At 36.3% G+C, this 23,701-nt stretch overlaps 1 protein-coding gene across 3 annotated transcripts in view; it reads right to left on the bottom strand.

The window, feature by feature from the left end:
• The window catches only part of TAX1BP1 (Tax1 (human T-cell leukemia virus type I) binding protein 1), a 52,615-nt gene that overhangs the window by 28,552 nt on the left and 362 nt on the right, over positions 1–23,701 (bottom strand). For all 3 annotated transcript variants that reach the window (XM_010009824.1, XM_010009831.1, XM_010009839.1), the window contains exons 2-4: positions 12,886–12,988; positions 8,883–9,070; positions 7,092–7,250 (exon numbers count right to left, since the gene is read on the bottom strand). In XM_010009824.1, the coding sequence (XP_010008126.1) occupies positions 7,092–7,250; positions 8,883–9,070; positions 12,886–12,988 (450 nt within the window). The remainder of the gene's footprint in view (positions 1–7,091; positions 7,251–8,882; positions 9,071–12,885; positions 12,989–23,701) is intronic.

Genomic DNA, 23,701 nt, shown 5'->3' with positions numbered 1-23,701 from the left:
CCCTACTTATTTTTTACTTCTAACAGATTTTTGCAACACCAGTAAAATATTTCAGAGTACAGACCAGTTAATGGAAGCAAAGCGGCAGAGACATCCCTTCCTGTGAATCAACATATACATTTTCTGGCATACTTACGGCAGAGAAAGATCCAACAGACAGAATAAAGTACTTGAAAAATACAACCCAAGACTATTTCTAGCTGTGACATCTTGCAGGATGGCAACTGACACCATGGTTATTTTATGCTTCATCTTTCCTTTTCAAAACATGTAAAACTCCCTACCTACTATTTTAAAGCCATTCCACACCTAAAGCATTCACCTTTGATTAATGGCTAATAACTACAATCTTTAGTTTACTTTTTACAGAATGCATGCATAGTAATGAAGAAGAATGAACAGTTAAAAAGGAGCTCTGCAACATTGAAGCCAAAGAGGTAAATCACCAAATAAAACGCAATTTATTAAATTTAAAAATAACTTTAAAAAAGACAGCAGCACCTTTCAGCTGGACTGATTTATCTAGATGTAATTTACGGCCAGGGGAACCATCATGCTTCATACCCTGTAGAGAATTTAGGGGGTCTAGATGGATTATCTGCAGAAGCTTTTTGTTTATTCCATTGACATCATAGCAGCTCCAACAGAATCATGTAAAACATCTGGCTGACATCATACGCTCCTGAGAGGTCCTTTAAACAGTGATGATGAACACAACATAGTACGATTGTAGCCACTGCAAAATCCAAGTATGCTCATGACACAGGGCCTGAATGCTCTGGAAGGAAACCTGAAGTTGCAATTTTTCTTTCTAAAATAAAATCTAAGCATTCAGCAAAACAGTAAACTAATTCCAAATAAGCTCAACTATATTAAGTTTTTATCTTTGTGACTATGACTGACAGTAGACAGACTGCTTTAAAAACACCAAAAGATTCTCTATTCCAAAAACTTAAAATATCACAGTGGTAGTAATTTGTGTTAATCTCTCCAACTAATGTTGTTAAACAGATCAAAGCTCTACAAAACTATGGCCTATCTCAGTAAAAGTAACATCACTCAGTTACTGCCATGAAGACCACAGACAGGCAGCTGAAGTATTTACACACACAGATTTTGCAGCATGCATTTACATTTCACAATGTTAATTTCTTAAAATGCCTTCTAATTCCACTATGTGCTATTGCTTTTGCAACGTCATTCTCATGAAGGCATAATTTGAAGTGAAGACCATCTCGAATGTGTTTAATCATCCACTGAAATTTCAATAGCCAGTTTTAGAAATATTCAGACATAGAAGAGTCACTAAAACAATAAAACAAGGGTTTCTCTTCATAGGATGTTTATAGCATGCTTGGGTGCTGTAATTGCTGGTGCTAACCCGAGCAATTCCAAGTATTTAATTTGTATCCTTATTTACATGGAGTTTGGATGGGGAGAGGGGTTGCAGTATAGATTTTTGGTTGATGTTTGAAGTTTTGCTTTTTGGGTGGTTTGGTTTTTTTAAAACAATGCCTCTCCCTGACCATCTGATTTTCACACATACAGCACCAAAGAGTATCAATACAGCTTGATTTAAAGAGGTACTGAAAAAATTACCCGGTTCACTTTTATGCATGCAGTCTGAGCTGGGCACTTAGTTGTACTGCTAACATATCACATGGCACAACAGCACTTTGTCACTATCTGTGCAGAGAAACTCTTCTTATAAAATGGCATCAAAAGCCAATTTTAATTAATCCCCAATATTTAAATAATACTCTTCAATGAATGAAGCTACTCTGTAGGTAGAACCTGTCAGCAGAATGTGGATCTTGATGGCTGTCTTATTAAAACTTCCTATCAGGCAGATGAATTAGCCCACTTTTGAAAGTTAAATGCACCATTTAACTTTTTTAAAAGCATGAAAGAACAAGTTTATTTAGTCAGAAATTCACTTGTGTCTCAAGTTATGCCAGCGTCATAACAGAAACACTATTCAAATGTTCACGGGATCAAAGAACGAGCAGGTAATCTGCAAATCTGTTGCTTTTGACTCAAACATTTATGGAAACTACTGCCACAGGATATAAGACTTGTTAGTGCTGTAGCATTAAAGAAATCAGTTCAGAAGTGCTCTCATCCCACTAGAGGGAGACAAATGATTGCAAAAGCATCATTTGCAAGCTCTGCTCTCTACAGAAACCTACAAGACCTGTGTTCACGAAACTGAATGGTTGCAGAGTGTCAAAGGAGCAACTGATGAAAGACTGACACAATAACAATAACAGTAGTTCTCTTGTTCAGCACAGTAATATTGTATCTTAAAGCAGTAGGCAAGTGTGCTGCTGCCAGAGAGCTTACACACAGTTTAAGCACATGCAAAACTGGGAACGCGAAAGTATGAGTTCTTTTTATTTCATAGAATCACAGAATCATTTAAGTTGGAAAAGACCTTTAAGATCAAGTCCAACCGTTAACTTATCATGGCCAAGTCCACCACTAAACCGCATCCCCAAGGTATATATTTTTAGATTTGTAATTTACAAGATGTGACTGAAAGTATTTGTATTATTATTTTCTAGATAAAAACAGACTAAGGTTTTTTTAGTTGATGTTCTGTAATTTTTTAAAAAATAAAATATATTCAGATAAAAGCAGTTTACTAATGTGATTCAACATACTTGAGTATGTACCATTATCTCAGTAGGAAACCAAACAAAAAGTTGAAATGTTGAAAACAACTTGAAACAATTCTGGTGATCATGTACAATCTGTCACCTTCTTAAGTAAAATAATCATGGTGAGTAATTACATCATTATTTTAACAGTTGTATTAGTAGAGTTGCAACCTGTATGTACAGCATGACTCTAAAAGCATGCTACCAGGCAACATCACCCTAGTTAAAACAAATTAACTCTGAAACACTAAACAGAAGTTTGTAAGAAAAAGATGTGACATTTCTGAAATATTTCTAGTAATTTCACATTTACTCTGAATTCCTACACTGAGTAGTGGCAGATTAAGTTAAACCTCCACAGTACGTGAGAGCTAATTCAGTGTCATCTGGGAAGGGAAAAAAAAATCTAGGAATGGTTCAACAGGGTTGAAAAATGCTACAGATGAATATTGCAACTGTTTTCCTGCAACTGAAAATAGAGACCTTTTCAGAAGAATAAAAAGAGTGTGTATGTTGGAGAGCAGGAGAATGGGAAAGATTTACTTATCCCCTCCCTAACATGATCTTCTCTGAACAACTACATCCTGCATTAAGCAGCCACTGGCTATGAGGAAAGATTAAGCTAAAATAAATATTTGTCCCAAGTTCTACAGTATCTCATGCTTTGCCAGGGTGGGGTAATTAACACAAGTTAATGGCAATAACTATAGTATATGAGCGTGCACTAGGAACAGTGGGGCTGGAGAGCACATTCCATCTGAGCACAAACACTGACCAGCACAGAGCTGTGTGTCTTGCATATACTCTTTTCTGTGATGGTGATGACAACCTGATAAAACTATGTCTGCAGAATCATTTATGCATTGAATACAAATTAAAATTACAGATTTTTTTTAATAGATTGTTGTATTTTTAAGAGAAAAGCTAAAAGTAGAACAATATTTTCCTAATATTTTTCCCAAAGAGCATCTAAAGGACCACTTACAAAACATCCCAACTAGGCAAAAAGCAGACAAAGACAATAGTTCCACTGCCCAGAATTCTATGAGAGTAACTAGGTAGGGAAGAGATATCAAATAATCAAGAGTGGGAGGGAAAGACTAATTGGGATATAGCTGTGACACTGTCTACAACTATCCTGTCTATATTAAGAAATCCATGTTTCTACAGACATTTCTCCAAACAACCCCCGAGCTACTTATGAAAACAAAGGACTGATAAAAATCAATACAAAGAAGATGAACATAGCCTAAAGGCACAGGAATAAACATCAATATAAAGGGGATTTTAAGGAACTATGTTTTAACAAAACATTTTCGTATCATGAACTCAGAATTAATCTACCTGCTATTTGTTATACTACACAATAAGATAACCAAAGTACTATGACCCCTAACCACACCATCAACATTCTGTTCAGTTCTATTATAAAAATACGAGTTAGCTTAATAATGTATCTGATCAAAAGATAAAGACATGAGCTCAGATACCTGTACTATTTGCTGCAAAGAAACTGTGGAAGATTTTTAGAAAAGGGGCAGATTGATGAGCATTTTGTATGAAGGGGTTCGTAACTTCCCCGCCCCCTTACCATAATACAAATGGTAATAACCAAATAGTAGTTGCTAGTATATTAGCAGCGTAAGAAGCTCTGCACCCCATGAGAATCAAATGCATGTGTCTGTACAGACATATACACTTCCTTTGCTCATACAATTGCTGCTTTTTAAATACAGTACTTTGTAATATTATAGTTTTAGAGGGCTCTTTCCTGTGCACTTCATGATGGAAGTACTTGCAAAAAGGAAAAAAAATTAGTACGTTATTAAGAGATTGTTCATAGGTTAAATGTAGCTTAGCATTATCTTTGACAGAAATAAAGATTGCTATCACTTACAACTTCCTCAAACTACAAAGGTAACGATATATAGTGTTTACAATAATCATATTTTCTTACATGGGCTATTCTGTTTTACTGCTTTTTCTTTAGCCTAATATGCTCTAAAATATATTGAAAGATTTATTTTTTTAAAATATACCTCCAAATAGTTAAACCTTTACCCAAGTTAAATATTTTTTTTAAATACAAATTTTAAATTCATCAACTCCACTTTTTATCTATTTATCAAAAGTTTAGTGACAAAAGAGCAGAAATAAAAGAAGAAAATAAAAGCCCATAGAAATATTTAGTTAAAATAAGCATTCTGGAACTTAAAGACAACAAAACCCAGTAAGACAAACCAAATCAACCTAGCTCATAGTAAGATGTTACATAAAATAAAAATATATGTATTAATTACTTAGCATTTTAAGGTTATCCCTTATAGTCTAATATAAAAAAAAAAAATCCAAGTTAATGCATTGTTTAGGCTTATTGCCAATAACAATTATTCACATCACACCGAGCTGACTAGATTAGCTGGGGGGTTGCAGGGAGTAGTTTTGGAGAGTTTGTTCTGGTGGTTGGTTCGGGGTGAGGGGAAGGTGTTGTTTGGGGGTTTTCGTTTGTTTCTTTTCTAAATAAGCACAAGGAAAATAAAACCTTGGTACTGTAATCCAGCAACTGAGCACTGCGTAACTGCTGCTCAGGAATCTTTCAATCAATCCATTAACACACTGCATGTGTTCTCAGCAAAGATAAATCATATAATCCCTCGACCTCCTGCTGTATTTCATGTATTGGGGTAGGGAGGCAAGAAGACAGAAGGGATCTTTAAGACTGGAAAGACTAGAGAAAGCCGCAAATAAAGTATTGTTTACTGAACTTTCCAATGATGAAAAAGTCAACTTACTGCACCTGATTTAGTAAATGCTTGTTTAATTTTCAAAAGTAGCACTCAATTTATATTCTACTTATGCATATAAACAAACTAGATTTTTTTCAACTCGGAAAATTGGTTTCTTTTTTTAAACAAGTGAAGAACAGAGAACAACATAAACGATGTAAAATAAGACAGTGTCAAAAATTTAAGAGACAAAAAATAATTGCATGAGCTAGAAAACTTCTATAGTATTCCAGACACATGTAGATCTGCAAGAGCCTCAGATTAGGTATCTACATATAGTTCTGCTAAGTATAACTGAGAAATTTTTCACACTGCATCATCACTTCAACAAAATACAAGGCCAAAACAAACAAAACACCCCCAAACATTCCTGAAATTGAAATCTAATTGCTAAATTCTAGTATTTTAAAGGCAAAACTATTTTTGATTATAGAAATCCACAGTAAAATGTGAGAAGGTATCAAGACATTTTTGTTCATATACAGTCTAACTGTATCCATCAAATTCAAACATTTTTTACTAAGAACCTCTAGTGACAATGAAAAGTATCTGTGTAGCTCAATCAGATTTATTCACCAAGCTTATGATTCTGCAAATCCATGAAATGTATGCTTTTAAGTATATAACTTTTGTCTCATTGATTTAAGCTAGTTCTAGGTACTTGGCATTAATATCTTTTATGGGAAAAACTTTTTTCTAAACAAGATCTTATCCTTTCTTTTTTCCTTACCCAACTTTGTAGTCAATTTCACTATGACTGCCCAAAAGTAAACTACAAAAAGTTTCGACAGTTTCAAATTCCCTCAACAAATTCCTATTAAAGGTGTATCACACAGAACTGTTGACATATACATACTAGTACTCAGAAATAGCCTATTAACTGCTGTCCACAGCTAAATTATATAGGCTTCATTACTTCAAATTTGTCCTTGTCACCACCTCCCTCCCACATGTTTTTAATCTTCTCCTAAAAGTTGTTTTTTAAAAAGCAGCAGTTTAAAAATAGATTAGGTCCAACTTTTTTGTGCCCTTTTTTATATTCGATTTCCTCCTTACCATATGTAGAGTTGCAGATTAAGCTTGCTTTGGTTTAGACTAGATTTATATTTTCACTATCAATTAACACTGTAAACGAATTTTTACATTTGTTCTTTCCCCTTTGAAAATCTTCAGAACTTGCGAAGCCTTTCAGAGACGTGACTAGTTACTTTTCTCTCTTGGTATACTCTGGCAGTAGTATTCTCTGATAAGCCTTGAACTTTGTTTTTAATACCAGAATTTTTTACCATTTTCAATACCATTGATGGGAGGTTTTTTGAAAAGCTGTCCTCCATTTTAAGTTAAGATAAGTGAACTTTAAACTATCAACTACTTTCCACTATGAATTCCACAGTTAAATGTCAAACATCTGGTAACAGTTGTCATGGATTATCTTACCAAGCCTGGTACCAAAACCTTAAATATTTTAACCATTTTATGACATAAAAGGAATAGTGGCAGGAGGTTAATAGGAACTGACCTATTCTAGTGTAAATGTCTATCTAACTACTGAGAGGTTTTGACAGCCGATTTTCAGTTTAACTGGTTCTTGAAAAAGGAGGATTACAGACATTATGAGTCAGCTTTAATCAGTTAAACAACTAACCTTTTGCTCTGTTTGCAGTTGGTCATATCTCTGCTTTTCATGGTTAAGTTCTTTTTCCAGTCTTTCAACTTGATCTCTGAGTTGTGCTGTTTCCTTTTCCAGAACAGAAGTTACCTTTAATAGCTCTTCCTTTTCTTTTATTATTTTTTCAATTTTAAACTGTAAAAACAAAAACATTGGGGTTTGGTAATTTTTCTCCCCTTCATTCCTATGCATTAAGTGGTAACAACTTACTCCAGTGTTTGAGCAGAAGTATAAAATGTGTGTCCTCTGGCTAGGTTATTTTACTCTTTTCCTGTTATTCCCATATTCTTGAAGTTTCATTCCTTTAACTGAACAGTACTACATTACCATTAGACAACACACTTTGCTGTGTTTTAATTTATACTCAGGTTTTAGGTCCTTAAGTGAAGTGCCTTTACTGTTCCCAAGCAAGAGCAACTATGGAAGAGCTAATTATAATTATGACAACTTGGTGAAAAAATGGTTGCTGAGTGTAGAGACAAACACACACTCTAAAGTGCTGTTTGAGGAATCTCACAAAAAAATAAAAATAAAAAATGAGCAGACATAGCCAAAAATAAGAACCGGCACATAATCTGCCACCTTTCACTACTTAAAGAGGGCTTATAAGAAAGATGGGGAGAGACTTCTTAGCAAGACTTGCTGCCATAGAATATGGGGTAATGGCTTTAAACTAAAAAGAGGGGAGATTGAGACTAGATATGAGAAAGAAATTTTTTACAATGAGGGTGGTGAAACAGTGGCACAGGTTGCCCAGAGAGGTGGTAGAGGCCCCACCCCTGGAAACATACAAGGTCATGTTGGTAGGGGCTCTGAGCAACCTGATCTAGTTGAAAATGTCCCTGCTTATTAAAGGGAGGTTGGACTTGATGACCTTTGAAGGTCCCTTCCGACCCAAATCACTCTGCAATTCTATGAACCAAGACAATCAAAAACACTTGAATGACTCTCATTTTAGTACTACGAGTACACACCTGAAAAGCAAAAATATCCCAGACGTACACCTGTACGAAGTCTCTTATCCATAAATTTTGAAAACTGTAAATCAAATGCCTGTATGTACCTAGACACAACTGACAAAAGGATAAAAGGTCTGACAGCAAGGTAAGGAAACTGTACTAAGTGATTTTCCAATACGCAACTGATACAATCAAGTTGGTTTGGTGGTAGGCTTTTTTGTTTGTTTGGGTTTAAACAGTTTTCAGCCCACAAAATATCAAATGGAAGCATCTTGACTCTGGATGTAAGCATACAAGTCTAACCACATCCATCTAGCAAAGAACACGACACACAGAGCACTGCTTTAAATAGAACGAGAGCTACTCTAACATACTTCACACAGGCAATTATTCAGCTTAGTTTCCAAGGCACAAACAGAAGTGTACAGGTTCTGTAACATCTGTCCTTAAAACAGGCTCTGTTTCACAGGGGTATCTTCACTCCTCCAGTTAGTTGGAGAGCACAGATGTGAGAGATGGGTAACTATCCTCTTATGGTTTCCCAGTCTTTGCTTAGTGCTATACCATACTTGTAATCACCTTTAAATCTGAACTCATTTAACCTGCAAATGTTCTGAAGTCCAATCAAATATTGGAGAACAAGCCAGAAATATGTACACTACACATACATACATAGGTTTTTTTCATTTTGGTTTGTTCTTCAATACCTGTGAATGTATGTGTGTGTTTATATATATATATATTAAAAAAAATAAAGAAGAAAACATTTTAAGAATTGTTGAACATTTTAAGAATTGTTGAATCAAACCTCAAGAAGTCCAGCTTTTGTGGTCACCACTAACATATCAGAGTTTCCTTCATCTTCCATAGTCAACAATTCTTCAACAGGGGAAGAGGTACGAAACTGGAAAGGTGTGCTTGCTCCACGGATTTCTCCTTTATGGGTCACGTAACAGAACTGGTAAAATTCTCCATCATCATTTGGTAGATAATATCCTATCAAAATAAATTCATATTTGAAGAAGCAGTCTACACAACATACAACTCTCCATCAGGAAACAGACCATCAGATCATATCTGAACTACAAAATCTCATGCTCATTACCTCAGTAAGGCACAGATAAACCATCAAAACAGGAGCAAAGTAATCTTATTTAGTAACTTTCATTGCTCAACAACTGCTCCTAGCTTTTAAGACAAATACCAGAGCAGCATCAGGTTAATAGGTGCTGTATGTACACATCACTTTACATACATTAGGTAATAGCTGCTGTTTATATATTTATTAAACAGAATCATTAGTAATCAGATGCCCTGAAGCTGGATCAGGACAACATTACTACGTAATTGTGGTACAATTACACAACAAAGAGTAAGTGATATTTTAGCCTTGGAATACCTGTACCATCAAAGACAACAAAGACAGAATAACATGCAATGACAAGACATCTGCAACTTTATCAGGTTCCATTTTTTGCATGTTTTTTGTGGAGTAACCACAATTTACTTTTGCTGTTTTTAAATGCCAAAGCACAGGTATGCTCTGAATGGATGACAAGTGCCAAGTAGAGAGGGTAGTAGGGAGAGTTTAACTAAAATCTTATTTGTTAATAACTGGGAAAAAAAAAATTCTTCTAGACTATGCAAGGTGAGAATAAATCATCTTTCTTGTAGCTATGCAATACTGCATTAATAATTTGCTGCTTGCAAGTTCTTTCAGAAAAATGTCTACATGACTATTCAGCTGAACCGTTGCCCACTAACGCTTCAACATCAAGCTTCTTACATCACCTGGATTCATGTGGCAATATTTGTGGATGTTACACAATTGTTTCCAGAACTAATGAGATTTTTACCTTAATTAATAAATTCAAGAAACCACACCTTACCCCGTTTAATGGTACGAAAACCAATTGGCTTTAGTCAGAACACTTTATTATCAGATATGCTAGCCAGCCTGAGTCTGATACTAGCATAATAAATCCTTACCCAATATTTGATCCAGCAGGTGATGTCACCCGTTTCTGTTTATATTTCACTACAATTCAATCTGCTCCCTTTCTAACTTCATCATTAATTTCTTTTCACCAACTTCTATTCCAGATTCCTGGAAGACTTAACAGTACTCTTAGCTACTTTTACTAGAAATAGTAAAACATTACAGATGCTATACGGACAGCACTTGTATCAAGCACTTCATGTTTCCATTAGTCTTATACTTTACTAACTGCAGCTTAGGGAATAGTATCTTAATCTCAAAGCTTCAGGATTCTGTTTTTGGACCTGACTATGCTTTCCTGAATAGCACTGCAGTTCAGTTTACCTGATTCAATGATTAAATAAGGTGATGTTATACAGAAACAAGTTCAGAACAATCTACTTTGCAGCTCCAGCAAGTTTTAATACTGGTTCAGACAAACTGATTTTAAAACTACTTAAAGGATTTTTTCTTGTATCTAACATGGACTACAGAAAACAGATTCCTTATTATTTTCTTCCAGTATACCTACTTATCATTAAAAAATATTTAAAGCATACTGCACAACATTTACTATTTATCTCAGTTAATTAAGCTTCTGTAAGCTCTACTGAGCTCATCTCAGCAGCACTAAAATGCCTTGCCAAATACAACTGGGAGCCTGTCTGAATGGAGATTAAATCTGGCAGCTCTATAAAAGCGGAGGGCTGTCAGCACAGAATGTAACAGATGGGACAGAGTTACCTGCTCTCTTCATGTGTGGTAAAACTTTAAAGTACAAAGTACTGATAACAGCATGCACAGTTCTAGGTTTCTAGGTCACTTTTTAGTTTCAGTCTAACCCAGTTTCATTCATTCAGTGAATCTTGGTAACTGTAGAAGAAACTAATGACCTTCTAGTTCCTACAGAGCACAAATACTTTTCACAGATTTCAAGGTTGTAAAATGGTTAACACGGATATCATAGAATGGTTTGAGCTGGAAGAGACCTTAAAGACGATCTAGTTCCAATCCCCTGCCATGGGCAGGGACACCTTCCACTAGACCAGGTCGGTCAAAGTCCTGTCCAACTTGGCTTTGAACACTGCCAAGGACGGAGCAGCCACAGCTTCTCTGGGCAACCTGTGCCAGCGTCTCACCACCCTCATAGTAAAGAATTTCTTTGCAGTATCTAAGCTAAATCTCCCCAAAATCCTCTGAAAAAAGCTAATGCTTCTTTCAGCTTGAAGCCATTACCTTTGCCCTACCCCTACATGCCCTTGTATAAAGTCCCTCTCCAACTTTATTTTAGGCCTCCTTCTCCCCGCTAAAAAGCTGCTATAAAATCTCCCTGGAGCCTTCTCTTCTCCAGGATATGATGATCATTGAAAGTAACCAAAAAACAACTTTGCATAAGAGAAAGCACAGTGCACTCATCCAAGCTATCATTATTTGCAGCTGCTACATGCAGCTTTAATAAGACAAAAAGCTAACACAGTAGTCATTTCAGGACTTCAATTATTATTTTTTCCTATATATCTTAAGCAATAAACACACACACACAAAGAATAAAACCAACTCTGGGAAGTAAAAAAAGATCGTAAGATCGTACATAAAATTCTGTTAGTAAGCAGAAAAGCATTAAACAAGTTTAATGGAGATGTTCTTTTTACATTCAACTTCAAATACATATAGATTTCTGAAGGTCGTAATGTTCTTTCTGTGGCAGGAAGTTCTGCATGTTGGCTGTATTACACAAGTATCATCTCTGTCTAAGTTTTGAACCTGTCAATGGTAGCTTACACTGATAGTTCCTGTTTCTTTAAGTATGAACACTGGATAATGCACTCATGCCATGGGTAGCTGAATTTAGAGATATTGGTCACTTCCCATTATTTTCCTCTCCTAGGCTGAAAAACCTGGCAGAATTTCTGAACTTCACCTAGTCCAGCTTCCCACTCAAGAGACTGTTGTCAGCACCAGTCTGAGACTACCGTGGTTGTGTCTAAGCAACTGTGTGAAATTCCCATTCTTCCAAACCAGGCATACCTGTTCAAGTGCTGCACTACTCCACCTTAGTAAAGAAGTTCTTCCTAATGTCAGACATAAACCTCCCAGGCCACAGTCCATGGCCACTGCCTCTTTTTATATTTAATGAGTGTTGCAACTCCACACCTTTATACAGAACCTATTTCTTAATTTTGATCTTCCTTGTTGTGCCTTGTTCACTTATCCTACTAGACCTTTTTTGAGATTGTGAGGAGGAAGGAGGGGATCTGATCTCCCACACAGATGGGAAAAATGTAGTTATACTTTGGATTTGTACAGTCGTGTAATATTTTGGTTTGTTCTTTATTCTTTTCTTAAAAACTTGAGTTATTTTCATCAGTTCCTCACTGTCAAAAGGTCCTCTGCAAATCTGACTAATCTGAGCTTTCACCAAGCCATCATCTACATTATTTATTCTTTGATGAGAATCACTTTACATTAAGGATTTTAAAGTTCAGAGACTAAAGACAACATAGACACAGTGTGGTAAGAGATGCCAAAATTAAAAAGCCCTGCTGATTGGCAAAGTCACCTTCTATATTTTAATAATTTCCAGCAATCCTTCTCTATCAGTCATGAATATTGTCCATTACTATGTAAAAACATATTAAGTCACATACCTTCCTTTAAAACTTCTTTCACATCTGAAATAAGACTGAATTTCACACAGTGAACTATGAAAAATTCTCTTCCAGTTCATGTTTGTAAAAGTCTAGAACTCTCAAGCCTCAGCATTGTAATGAACATAAATATTTAAACAGCTATTTAGGCTGGAAAATACAGGTAGATACTGCTTTATATTCACCTTGAAAAGTCAGCACACAGTTAACAGTTGATCCTTCCACATAATTTTCTGGCATAGGTGACCAAAGAAATGTGTAATAATCTCTTGCAGTATTCCAACCAACCTAAAATAAACAAATAAAAAAAAAAAAAAGGAAAGAGAAAACATTAGGCAGATGAATTTGTTACACACAGTTAAGATACCATGGTCTGGCCTTTACAGCTTACTGTAATATGCATATTTCTGCTTCAGCATGCAATAAAAAGATACTTAACAATGTTTACAAATCAGGAATATTTTAACAAGCATGTCAAAGATTTAGCATGAATTTTATTAAGCTTGTTACCTAAGTCAATAAATGGGTCTAAGGCAATAAAATGGTCTATATAAATTAAAACAGCAGACAGTTTTCACTATACATTAAACTACGATTTGGTACTTTTTTTTTTCTATAAAGATACACATTATATTTAAAAGATTAATTCTGAAGTTTATAGTGAGATTTTCTTACTGTAAGTTCTGTCAATGGTGACTATTTTGTATGCACAATCTAACATGTCCATCAGAAAACAGAGAAAGAATGAAAAAAAAAAAAAAACATCTTTCTCTTCTACTGAAAAAGCCAAATTCGACAGGACTAAATTAGCACTTTTTGGACAACTTCTGCAATACTAAACACCTGCATTTCACTGGAATGCTAACTCTTACTCACATACACACTGTGTCTGCAAGAGAAAAATGCTAGCATGAAAAACTGAGCTAAGATGGCACAGTCCTTCCACTAACTTCAATAAACATCCGCTTTCAGACTTTTCCTAAGAGTGCAGTTCTGTACAGTAAGAAGTGCTATCCTCTCAAGAAACATATTCCAAGAAACTTGAAACACATGCATCCAAACCTGGAACCCAAAGCAACTACTGTAAAGCAATGGAAAACTCCAGTAACATTTTGCTCAGAGTTAAAAACTCTGAAAATATTAACATCCTTATTTCTTAGACAAAGAGCACATAAAACTTAAATGATGCAACTTCGCTAAACCAATAGAAAAAAATAACCCATGTTATAAGCAGAAGTAGAAATAAACTCACTGCTAACCTGGTATTCATCGCATTCTTCTTCTTCGCCATTAATCTGCACCTAATTCTCCCAAACTCCACTGATGTCAACCAACAGATTAATAATCCAGAAACCAAGTCCTACTTTTGCCTTCTCAACCCATGTTTTTAAACCAAAAACATGATTAAACATGTCTCCTACAAAAATGTCATACCCAGATTATGCTATTATGTACAAACAATGTGTTACTCAAAAAAACCCCACTTTATTTAATTCTCCCTCCATAAAATGGAAAGTTTTAATAGGCCATTACAGAGTAATCCATTCACGATGTTCTTATTTCCTACTTTTGAGCAAAAAGGCTTATTTCAATTTAGGACATCATGAATTACTTCTTAGTCATATGAACCAACTCTGCAGCGGAAATGATGAAGTCTGGTAAAGGTTAAGATGTCTAACACCAGGTATTGTGCAATTTGGCTGTGCAAGTAGGGACAGCCAACTGTCCTCAATATTCATATCAGACAGGTTTTCCTTCTACTAATAAACAGGCATGTAGTCATTATGAAAGTTCCTTCTTCTCCGTTGCCCCACACATACAAGCCCTTTCTTACTGAAATGCCACACAGTGCAAGTAGCTTCCCCATATATGCATTTCACTCACAATACGTTCCCACAAAATAGCTAGAAGAAAATTAGCTGACTAAAAAAATAAATGGCGGGTGGGGGAAGAACACAATTTGTGTGCCTGTCTGTATGCCAATAATGAGTTATCAAATCATAGAATCATATTACTGAGGAAAAATAATAAAACATTTTCTCATGCTTTATCTCGTTTAACTCTCATCTGGTCCACCTTAAAAGGAATGTAAGCTTTTCTAAGAAGAAAGTTCTGTCTTACAACTGCAGATCGTTTACAATTCAAAACTTATTTCAAGCTTCTTTTTTAATTTCTTGAATTTCATCTATGAGATGAACATGGAAATCACTTTTCCATTTTTCTACTTTGTTCATTTCTTTCCTTTTATAATGCGTAAAGTCAACTCAATCCTGAGAGAGTGCTTTTAGGGAAAGCTCACTTGGTATTCTCTTCCCTGGCCTCAGAAAGCTGTTACACAACTTAAGAACAGCAGTGTTCATTCTGCTGCATTAATAAGTCTCACCTATCTATACAGCACATGTACTGACATCGGCAGATCAAAGAAACAAACCCAGGAAATACTTGTTTAGCTGAACCAACCGGGCCATAACCAATGAGCCTTTACTGTATTATTTAAAAAAATACTTATTGGAAACATCTGACCCAATTAAAAAAAAGAATAAAAAAAAGACACATCACAACCCAAACCAGAAAACTCTTCAGAGTAAAAATTATGCCCTTTTTGTAACTCAGAAGGTCAATTACATAGTTTACAAAGTAATTTGGCAAAGTACTCTAATTACTGCAAGAAGACAATAAGCTACTCTGAAAGAAGCAAAATTACAGATGGTACATGAGGCTTTGGACATATATTATACAATTTAATTATTGTTAAGTCAGTAGCATTTACATATTTCACATGGTAAGAAACAGCTACTTTGACCCAAACCACAGAAAACACAGGTGTCTAAGCAAAATGCAATTGGGCCCAGTATCACAGGAAGCGATTTCTCCACAGCAGTCTTGGTTTGTGCCATAACCATGAGTTCAAGTAACATTAGTTGGAAGTCACAGTGCTAGTGCTATTGTAGCCTATCACAGCCTACTACAGGCAACTACAGGTAGCAAGTTCCTCTACGTCAATTAACAGATGGAAAAAATAAATATCTAGGGGCAGAGAAGCTCATACAGGGCAAAATTACTCATAGTTTACTGTTAACACTGACATGCCACTCATGCGATATACTTTTGAATACATACACTGTCACCAAATAACAGTATCTAGGTGCCAATTCTGAAAGAATCAAATTGTAAATAAAAAAAAAAAATCAGAACATGGATATGAGGAAAAAAACTTAAAGTATTAAGTACACTTTAGTAACATTAAGGCGTAGACATTTCAAAATAATTTTGACAATTAAGTCAAAGCTACAACCTTGTTTTCTTTAGTATGTCTGTAATCATTTCACATTACTTTCAACTTTGACTTACCTCAGTCCAAGCCATTTAAGACTTCACTTCAGACATGACCTCGCTATTCACACTGAGATAAAAATGCATTATACAGTAGAAGCCCTAAAGCTGTAATGTTTCGGGGTAGAAAGTGGCTGCAAGGTACTCTAGGCTCTTTATGAAAGGCTGTAATCTTAAGATGTTTGTGCCCAGACCTGTAGAAGTCCATCTCTGGAGAATGTTACGAACACATACAGGCAATCTTTTAACTTGGGCTATTGAGAACATATGGCATTTGTTGCAATATCAAGGTATTATCTATCTCACAGTTCAGAGGAATACGTCAAAATGACATTGACAGAGCGCCTAGACTATTGGATCAGCTTTCTCTCCTATTAGGCATAAATCAAAATAAATACAGAAACAAGATGAAACCTCTAAAAGAAAACCTGTTACATACGTAAATGACTGTCCAAGGAAATATTATGACAGATCAAAGAGCAACAAACTTATTGTTTCCTTTCAGAGATAAGTATGAAAATGTATTAAAAAAAGGGTGGGTGGCGTTTAAGTGAGGTATTTGTTTACCATCACATGAGAACTATAAATTAGCACAATCTTTTACTTCAAAATTGTTACCAGCTACTGATGACTTTGTTACACTAACTCTGTCTCTGAGCACGCAAACCTACCATGGCAATTATTTTTAGAAAATTGATTACACTTGGAAACAAAGGTCAAAACTGCTTGTCAAAGGTAACATCATGTAAACCCAGACTGTCCTTCACCTAGTACAGAAACAGAGAACACTGCCATAGACTTTTTTTTTTTTTTAAAAAAGATTCTCAGTTTTCTGTCTGTCCAAAGAAGGTAAATCAGAAACCCACAGAATCACTCTAATTTGTGGATAGCAATTCTCAAAACTTTCTGAATTCCAGTAATTCTATTCCTAATTATTTTAACAACAGGAAGTACTGTGCACTACACATTCCTCTATCTATCATGCCCTGCTGTGCAGTGGTAATTCCATGCCAGAAAAACTGTATTTCTATATGCATGGGGTCAATAACAAATCCAGCTTTTATGCTGTACTTCCTAATGTGATTTGTATATATGGAAGTAATAGGTACCTTGAAAAAAATTAAAAAAAAAAAAAAAAAAATCTACAACAAAATCAGGGTATTGAAAAGACTCATACAAGTTCTACTGTTATTTGTGGTCCAAAGGAGACTAAATAACCCAGAGTACCAAATAAAAATGTATTTATATTGTTGTGATAAAACACAACCCCCAAGGTATTTCTTATGTGTCCATCAAATTCACTGTTAAATTATAGTACAGAAATTTTTCACCACAGACAATTTAATTCTGAGGTTTGCTATAAATCAGTACATTGAAAAGTCAGAAATGAAGTTGCATGTAAATACAGGTACTGCACCGATGCACAGACAGTAGCTCAGGTGTGACCTTCTAAATACTGAGTGCTCTCTCAGGGCAAGCAGGCACTTCTTATGTTCAAATAAGTTACTAAGAATCTTCCCAACTTGGGTGATTCAGTTTTTCAAAATGTTAAACTACTGGAACATCAGATTACAGTTTTTAAGTTGCCAACATTATAAATGTGAACACTAAGAGATTAAAAGATTTCTTCTCTAAGGGTACATTGAGGCAGTCAGCACTAAAGTATGTCTATAACTTGACAACATCCTAGAAGAATGGTAATATAGATTACTTGGGAAAATATACCAAATAGAACCAAGGAACAGAACAGTTCTCACAGAACAGTTAGTTAATTACACAGCAAGACCAAAGTCATCAGCTTCCTGTATATAAGATTACCTGCTGGTATCACAGGTTTTTCCCCAGCATGCTGGCCTCAGCAAAATTAAATCTTTAGAAAACTAGAAAGCTTTATGATATCCCGCCCAAACACCCACACCTCTAACACTGCTCTCTTTAACCACTATCTTTACTATGCACGTAACATTCTTTCTTTGTGCCTTTGAGATGCCTCCCTTGTACACTGAATGTATGACAGACCTATTTGCACACATATGCCCTAGACAGAGGGGTAAGCACTGCTGCCTAAAAGCCAAGCAGGTTTTTCAAACACTTCCACAAATCTGGACGTTATGCATTAATAATGAAAATGGCCATATGATTATTTCAATTTATTGTGAAATGGAAGTCACAAGATGTAGATTTACCCATCTGGACATTAGGTCTACCTACCAGAAAGACCTTTTTTTCAACCCGATGTAGTGCACATATTAATTATTTTTCCTCATTTCTAAGTTTTAGACTTGGATTAGTCTAAGGGCCTCTACAAATTTTGATCAGAGATAAGCAGAGAAAAATAAAGAGGGGACACTGGTCTTCAATCATTCTGGAGTACAGATCTCCTGTGAAATCGATCAAGAATGATAAGCCTCCCCTCTGACTCCACACTAGGAACTATCAGGTTCTTCTGCACAGAAATCCTCACCAAAGGGAAAGCTGATCTCAAATTCTAGTTCCTATAAAACTGTATGAAGAGAGACTCACGCTCAGGATGCCTATGCCAAGTACTAGACCAGTACTTAACTGTAAAACTGCCTTTTTTTTTCCTTAATAACAAGCAAGGACATAACTGATCAAGATCTTTTGGCACTTGATTACAGATGAACCTCCAGAATGTCAGAAAAGCAAAAACAGCAGCAATAAAAGACAACAGATTTGAAGACCAAGTCAAAACTTGATTTTAAGCCTCCTATAGGGGACAAGGAAGGGACCTTAAAGATGATCTAGTTCCAACTCCCATGCCATGGGAAGGGACATCTTCCACTAGACCATGCTGCTCCAAACCCCGTCCAACCTGGCCTTGAACACTGCCAGGGATGGGGCAGACACAGCTTCTCTGGGCAACCTGTGCCAGTGCCTCACCACCCTCATAGTGAAGAATTTTTTTCCGAATTTTTTTCCTAATATCTAACCTAAATCTCCCCTCTTTCGGTTTAAAGACATTACCCCATGTCCTGTCACTACACGCCCTTGTAGAAAGTCCTTCTCCATATCTCTTTATCCTCACCAAAGGGAAAGCTGATCTCAAATTCTAGTTCCTATAAAACTGTATGAAGAGAGACTCACGCTCAGGATGCCTATGCCAAGTACTAGACCAGTACTTAACTGTAAAACTGCCTTTTTTTTTCCTTAATAACAAGCAAGGACATAACTGATCAAGATCTTTTGGCACTTGATTACAGATGAACCTCCAGAATGTCAGAAAAGCAAAAACAGCAGCAATAAAAGACAACAGATTTGAAGACCAAGTCAAAACTTGATTTTAAGCCTCCTATAGGGGACAAGGAAGGGACCTTAAAGATGATCTAGTTCCAACTCCCATGCCATGGGAAGGGACATCTTCCACTAGACCATGCTGCTCCAAACCCCGTCCAACCTGGCCTTGAACACTGCCAGGGATGGGGCAGACACAGCTTCTCTGGGCAACCTGTGCCAGTGCCTCACCACCCTCATAGTGAAGAATTTTTTTCCGAATTTTTTTCCTAATATCTAACCTAAATCTCCCCTCTTTCGGTTTAAAGACATTACCCCATGTCCTGTCACTACACGCCCTTGTAGAAAGTCCTTCTCCATATCTCTTTAGGTCCCTTTTAGGCACTGGAAGCTGCTCTAAGATCTCCCTGGAGCCTTCTCTTTTCCAGGCTTAACAAGCACCGACTGTCTCAGCCTGCCTTCACAGCAGAGGTCTGCCAGCCCTCTGATGGTCTTCAAGGCCTCCTCTGAACCCACGCAGGCAGGTCCGTGTCCCTCATGTGTTGGGGGTCCCAGAACTGAACGCAGGACTGGAGGTGGGGTCTCACAAGAGCAGAGTAGAGGAGGAGAATCACCTCCCTCACTGCTGGTCACACTGCTGGTGATGCAGCCCAGGACACAATAGAAAAAATAATTACTTAGGAAGTTTTAAACCTACAGCCACCACCACCATGACGTGCCTTACGCTCACAGCATTTAACAACTTCAATCACACAGGGAACAACAAAAACATATCATTTACAGCACATGCAGAGAAGTTGGCAGAATCTTAAATTTTAGAATAATGGCTACTTATTTGTCGATTTATTTAGTTCTTTGTCATAATGCTGTATGCCACAAATCCCTAGCTCAGGTCTGAAGTTCTAGACCTGTTCTACCTCCCAACAAGACCTTCTTGATGCTTGTGATGGAAAACAGAGAGGCAGTATTTTATCTTGCCTTAACTCCTTATTTTAAGTTGCTTTGTAAAATACCCTTGAGAAGATATCTGTACATAAACAACTGCAAATGCAAAGGAATCTGCTGTGGTACATTCCATTAAAGCCAGTATCTTTTCATAGTATGAAATAGTGATGAAACTGGAATACTAAGTAGACACAAAAAACTGGAAACATTCCCAGTGAGGAGGGGAAAATTGAATCCACTAAGACTACCAAGTGAAAAAATAATGTATACAAGGTGGAAAGGACTGATAAAGAAAATGAAGTTCTGTAATACATACATAACTGAATAAATAACCACAGTAAGACACACAGAAAGAAACTCCTACACGCAATTTATGGGTTCTATAAAGGATTCCATTTCTAACATCACCTTTTCTATATAAGCTGCACAACACTAACAGCAACTACAACAATCACAAATGCAAATGTACATGGAATAAAGAGATTCTATTATACATGTAGTACATACCACAAAAATATTTTAAAACTAGAAATTAAGAGTCAGTATATGAAACTGACTTTCTTCTATTAGCTCCATTTACAAAGGAAACAAACTGACAAACCAAGCCCTTTAAAACTGCTCTTCAGAACGCAATCCTCAAAAGATTTGAAAAAGCTTTAATTGTCATTCCACATTAAGCAGCCACGCCAATAAAGTAGGTGTTGCCTTTCTCACACACACACCTTCCTAGCTCACTTGTTTTCATCACAGTATGCCAGCAGAGTTGCCCACTGCATCACAGTGATCAAGCTGAGGAACCAAACCAGTCATGAAGTAAGGTGATAAAAGCTGGGGGAGCAGGAGCTGTGTTTTTCTGGCAGACCACTTCCCTGATCCATTTCACTGTGCAGCTGCACAAGAAGCAGGACTACCAAAACCAACAGGATAATATAAGGATATGAATAATCTGTATCTACTCAAGACACCACTACTGCTCAAGAAATGCACTTTGACCTGCAACCTAAATAAAACCCACTCGCTTTAAAAAAAAGCATCTATCGATTTTGTTTTGTTCAATAAAAATTACTTAGCTAACCAGTTGAGCAAACACAGAATACAATTGAAGTCACTGCCCCTTAAAATGGAAAGTCAGTCAACATCAAAACCAAAAAGAACACACTGTTCACCAGGGGAAAAGAGGCAAGGGGGGATGGAGAGGGAATCAATTGTTCCATACTTATTTTTTATACTAATCTGGAATTACCACTGCTTTTTTTTTGGCTGGAAATTTTTTGTTTGTTTTTAAACTAGATGCCCTTTCCCTCAGTTCATCATTCACTATTACAACACTAGTAACTGTCTGTGTAATTTCAGGTAAAGGCTAAATGACACCAAGTTAAACAGGTTTGTTTTCTAAGCAACTTTTTCACCTCAGAAAAACAAGGTGGACTTCTATTCCCTCCACATGAATAGTCAGTGAATCAGTGCTTTGAGTTCTTTCATAGAAGCCTTGCTTTCCTTGCATGCTAGGCTAACACAGAAGCCATTAATTACTTCTCTCACAATTTTTTTCTTTTTTTTTTTTTTTTATTCTTTTTCTTTTTGGTAAATGCTGAAAATCACTTTACTAAACATGCATCACATCCAAGATAAATGATAAAACCCATGCTTGTTTCATCAGCTTTCCAACCACCTCTAGGTGGTTTGTTGATTGTCCAAGAACAATCAGTTCTCTAGAAGCCACTCCTTTTTACACTCAGATGACAGTATAGTACAACTTCCATCTATTGTCCATCCCAAGACTACATTTTCACAATTCATTTACTGTAAAAATTACTCATACACATTTGCAGACACGGACACAGATCGACAGCTGGCTCCATCTAACTCACTGTACTGTAACTATACTAAGACAGTATATCCATAACGCTTACTCAGGATAAGCTGACATCATCACAAAAAGAAAACAATTTTCATCCTTTTTGCATCTCGTAATGCTTCCTTCCCTTGTGATGACAAGAATTAGGTGAACTGGAAATTCAGTTGGGGAATCCCATTTAAAAAAAACCCAAAACATCCAGTTCCAAAATGCTGGTCTTAACCTCAATCAATTCCCTGATTTATCATGCAAGAACTTGTTTCATGTAAAGAAGGGGAAGCACAGGAAATAAGCCACCCTGCATAAAAGGTGTTTCTTTCAGCAGTAGTACTTCCTTATGCCAGCTCAGCATGACCCTCAAACAATTTACAAAGCTGCACTACCTGCCACTGCTAAAGTAGAATAAAAACTCATATCTCAATAGTTAAAGAAATCCATCATCACAGACAAGATTAAATTAAAGATACCTGTCCACTGTATATAGCATTTCATATAGTCACTAAAAAACTGTTTCATGCTCTTAAGTTTTCCTAATTAGTATTTTTAGGGTCCTGACTGCCTCCCTCACCGAGATAAACAAAGCCACAATATTTACTTCTCAAGTTAAATAATTTCAAAATGCTTAGGTGCAATATGAACAACACCCTCATTAAAACAAATTCTTCATCAAAACTTTAAGTTTCATTAATGCCATTAACATTCAAGTGTGCTCACACTATTTGTCAAACTTTTGCAGATAATCAAGATATATATCCACACATTTTTAAAAAAACTTCCCACCAATGTGCCTGTTTGAGTTAAAGCCTCCCACACACAATTTACTTACTGTACAGTCATTGCACATAGCATTGAAAAAGCTTCTGCTTTGTTATATAGAATAGAGTATTTCTATTTTGCAGAAAAGTAATTTATCTTGAATAGAGACTAAGAATCCACTGGTAACCTGCAGACTACAATGAAGTCAAACATTTACATTCTTAAAACAGCAGACATTTCTAAAGAGAAAGGTCCTCCAGTACTGAGATAGTCCATTACCTCTCTCCCCTCCCCACTACCAAAGCATCGCTTCTTTAAAGCCCGAATCAAAACTTCTTTTAACCATTCAAGTAAGGAATTTAAGCATCATCTACTAGGCACCATACTGAAAAAGAAACATAGATCAAGGTCCTAAACAGAAGCAGTTCTCAGAATTAATCAATTTGTATTCCCATAAATGAAGCTTTACTAATCTTTACAAGTATCTCCAAATAACTTAGATGTGGCCTTATCCCTCGTCCTTTTTTCAAGGGTCTGTTTTGAGTAATTTTAGTCATCTATGCTGTTCAGCCTGTTCTAGCAACAAAAAATGAATCAGGGACCTATGTCAGGATACCTCCAGATTAGCTTTTGTTCCCTCCACATATATTTCACTCTTACTGCAGCTCACACTCTTCACAGAGTCCTGTTCTCAATGTCAGTCTGTGCCCACATATCTTCCCAAATCATCTCCATTTAACTCTGCAAAACACCACCGCATGACACCTTCCCTTTGCTTCAGCAGCCTTAAAGTGTACTCATTCCTCTAGTTTTGATCTCTGTTTTGAGCTTTGTTACAAAAGCTCACAGTCTAACAG

Source organism: Nestor notabilis, unplaced genomic scaffold (genome assembly GCF_000696875.1).
Source record: "Nestor notabilis isolate BGI_N333 unplaced genomic scaffold, ASM69687v1 scaffold260, whole genome shotgun sequence".
Lineage (NCBI taxonomy): Eukaryota > Metazoa > Chordata > Aves > Psittaciformes > Psittacidae > Nestor > Nestor notabilis.
This window is presented reverse-complemented; position numbering and strand designations above follow the sequence as displayed.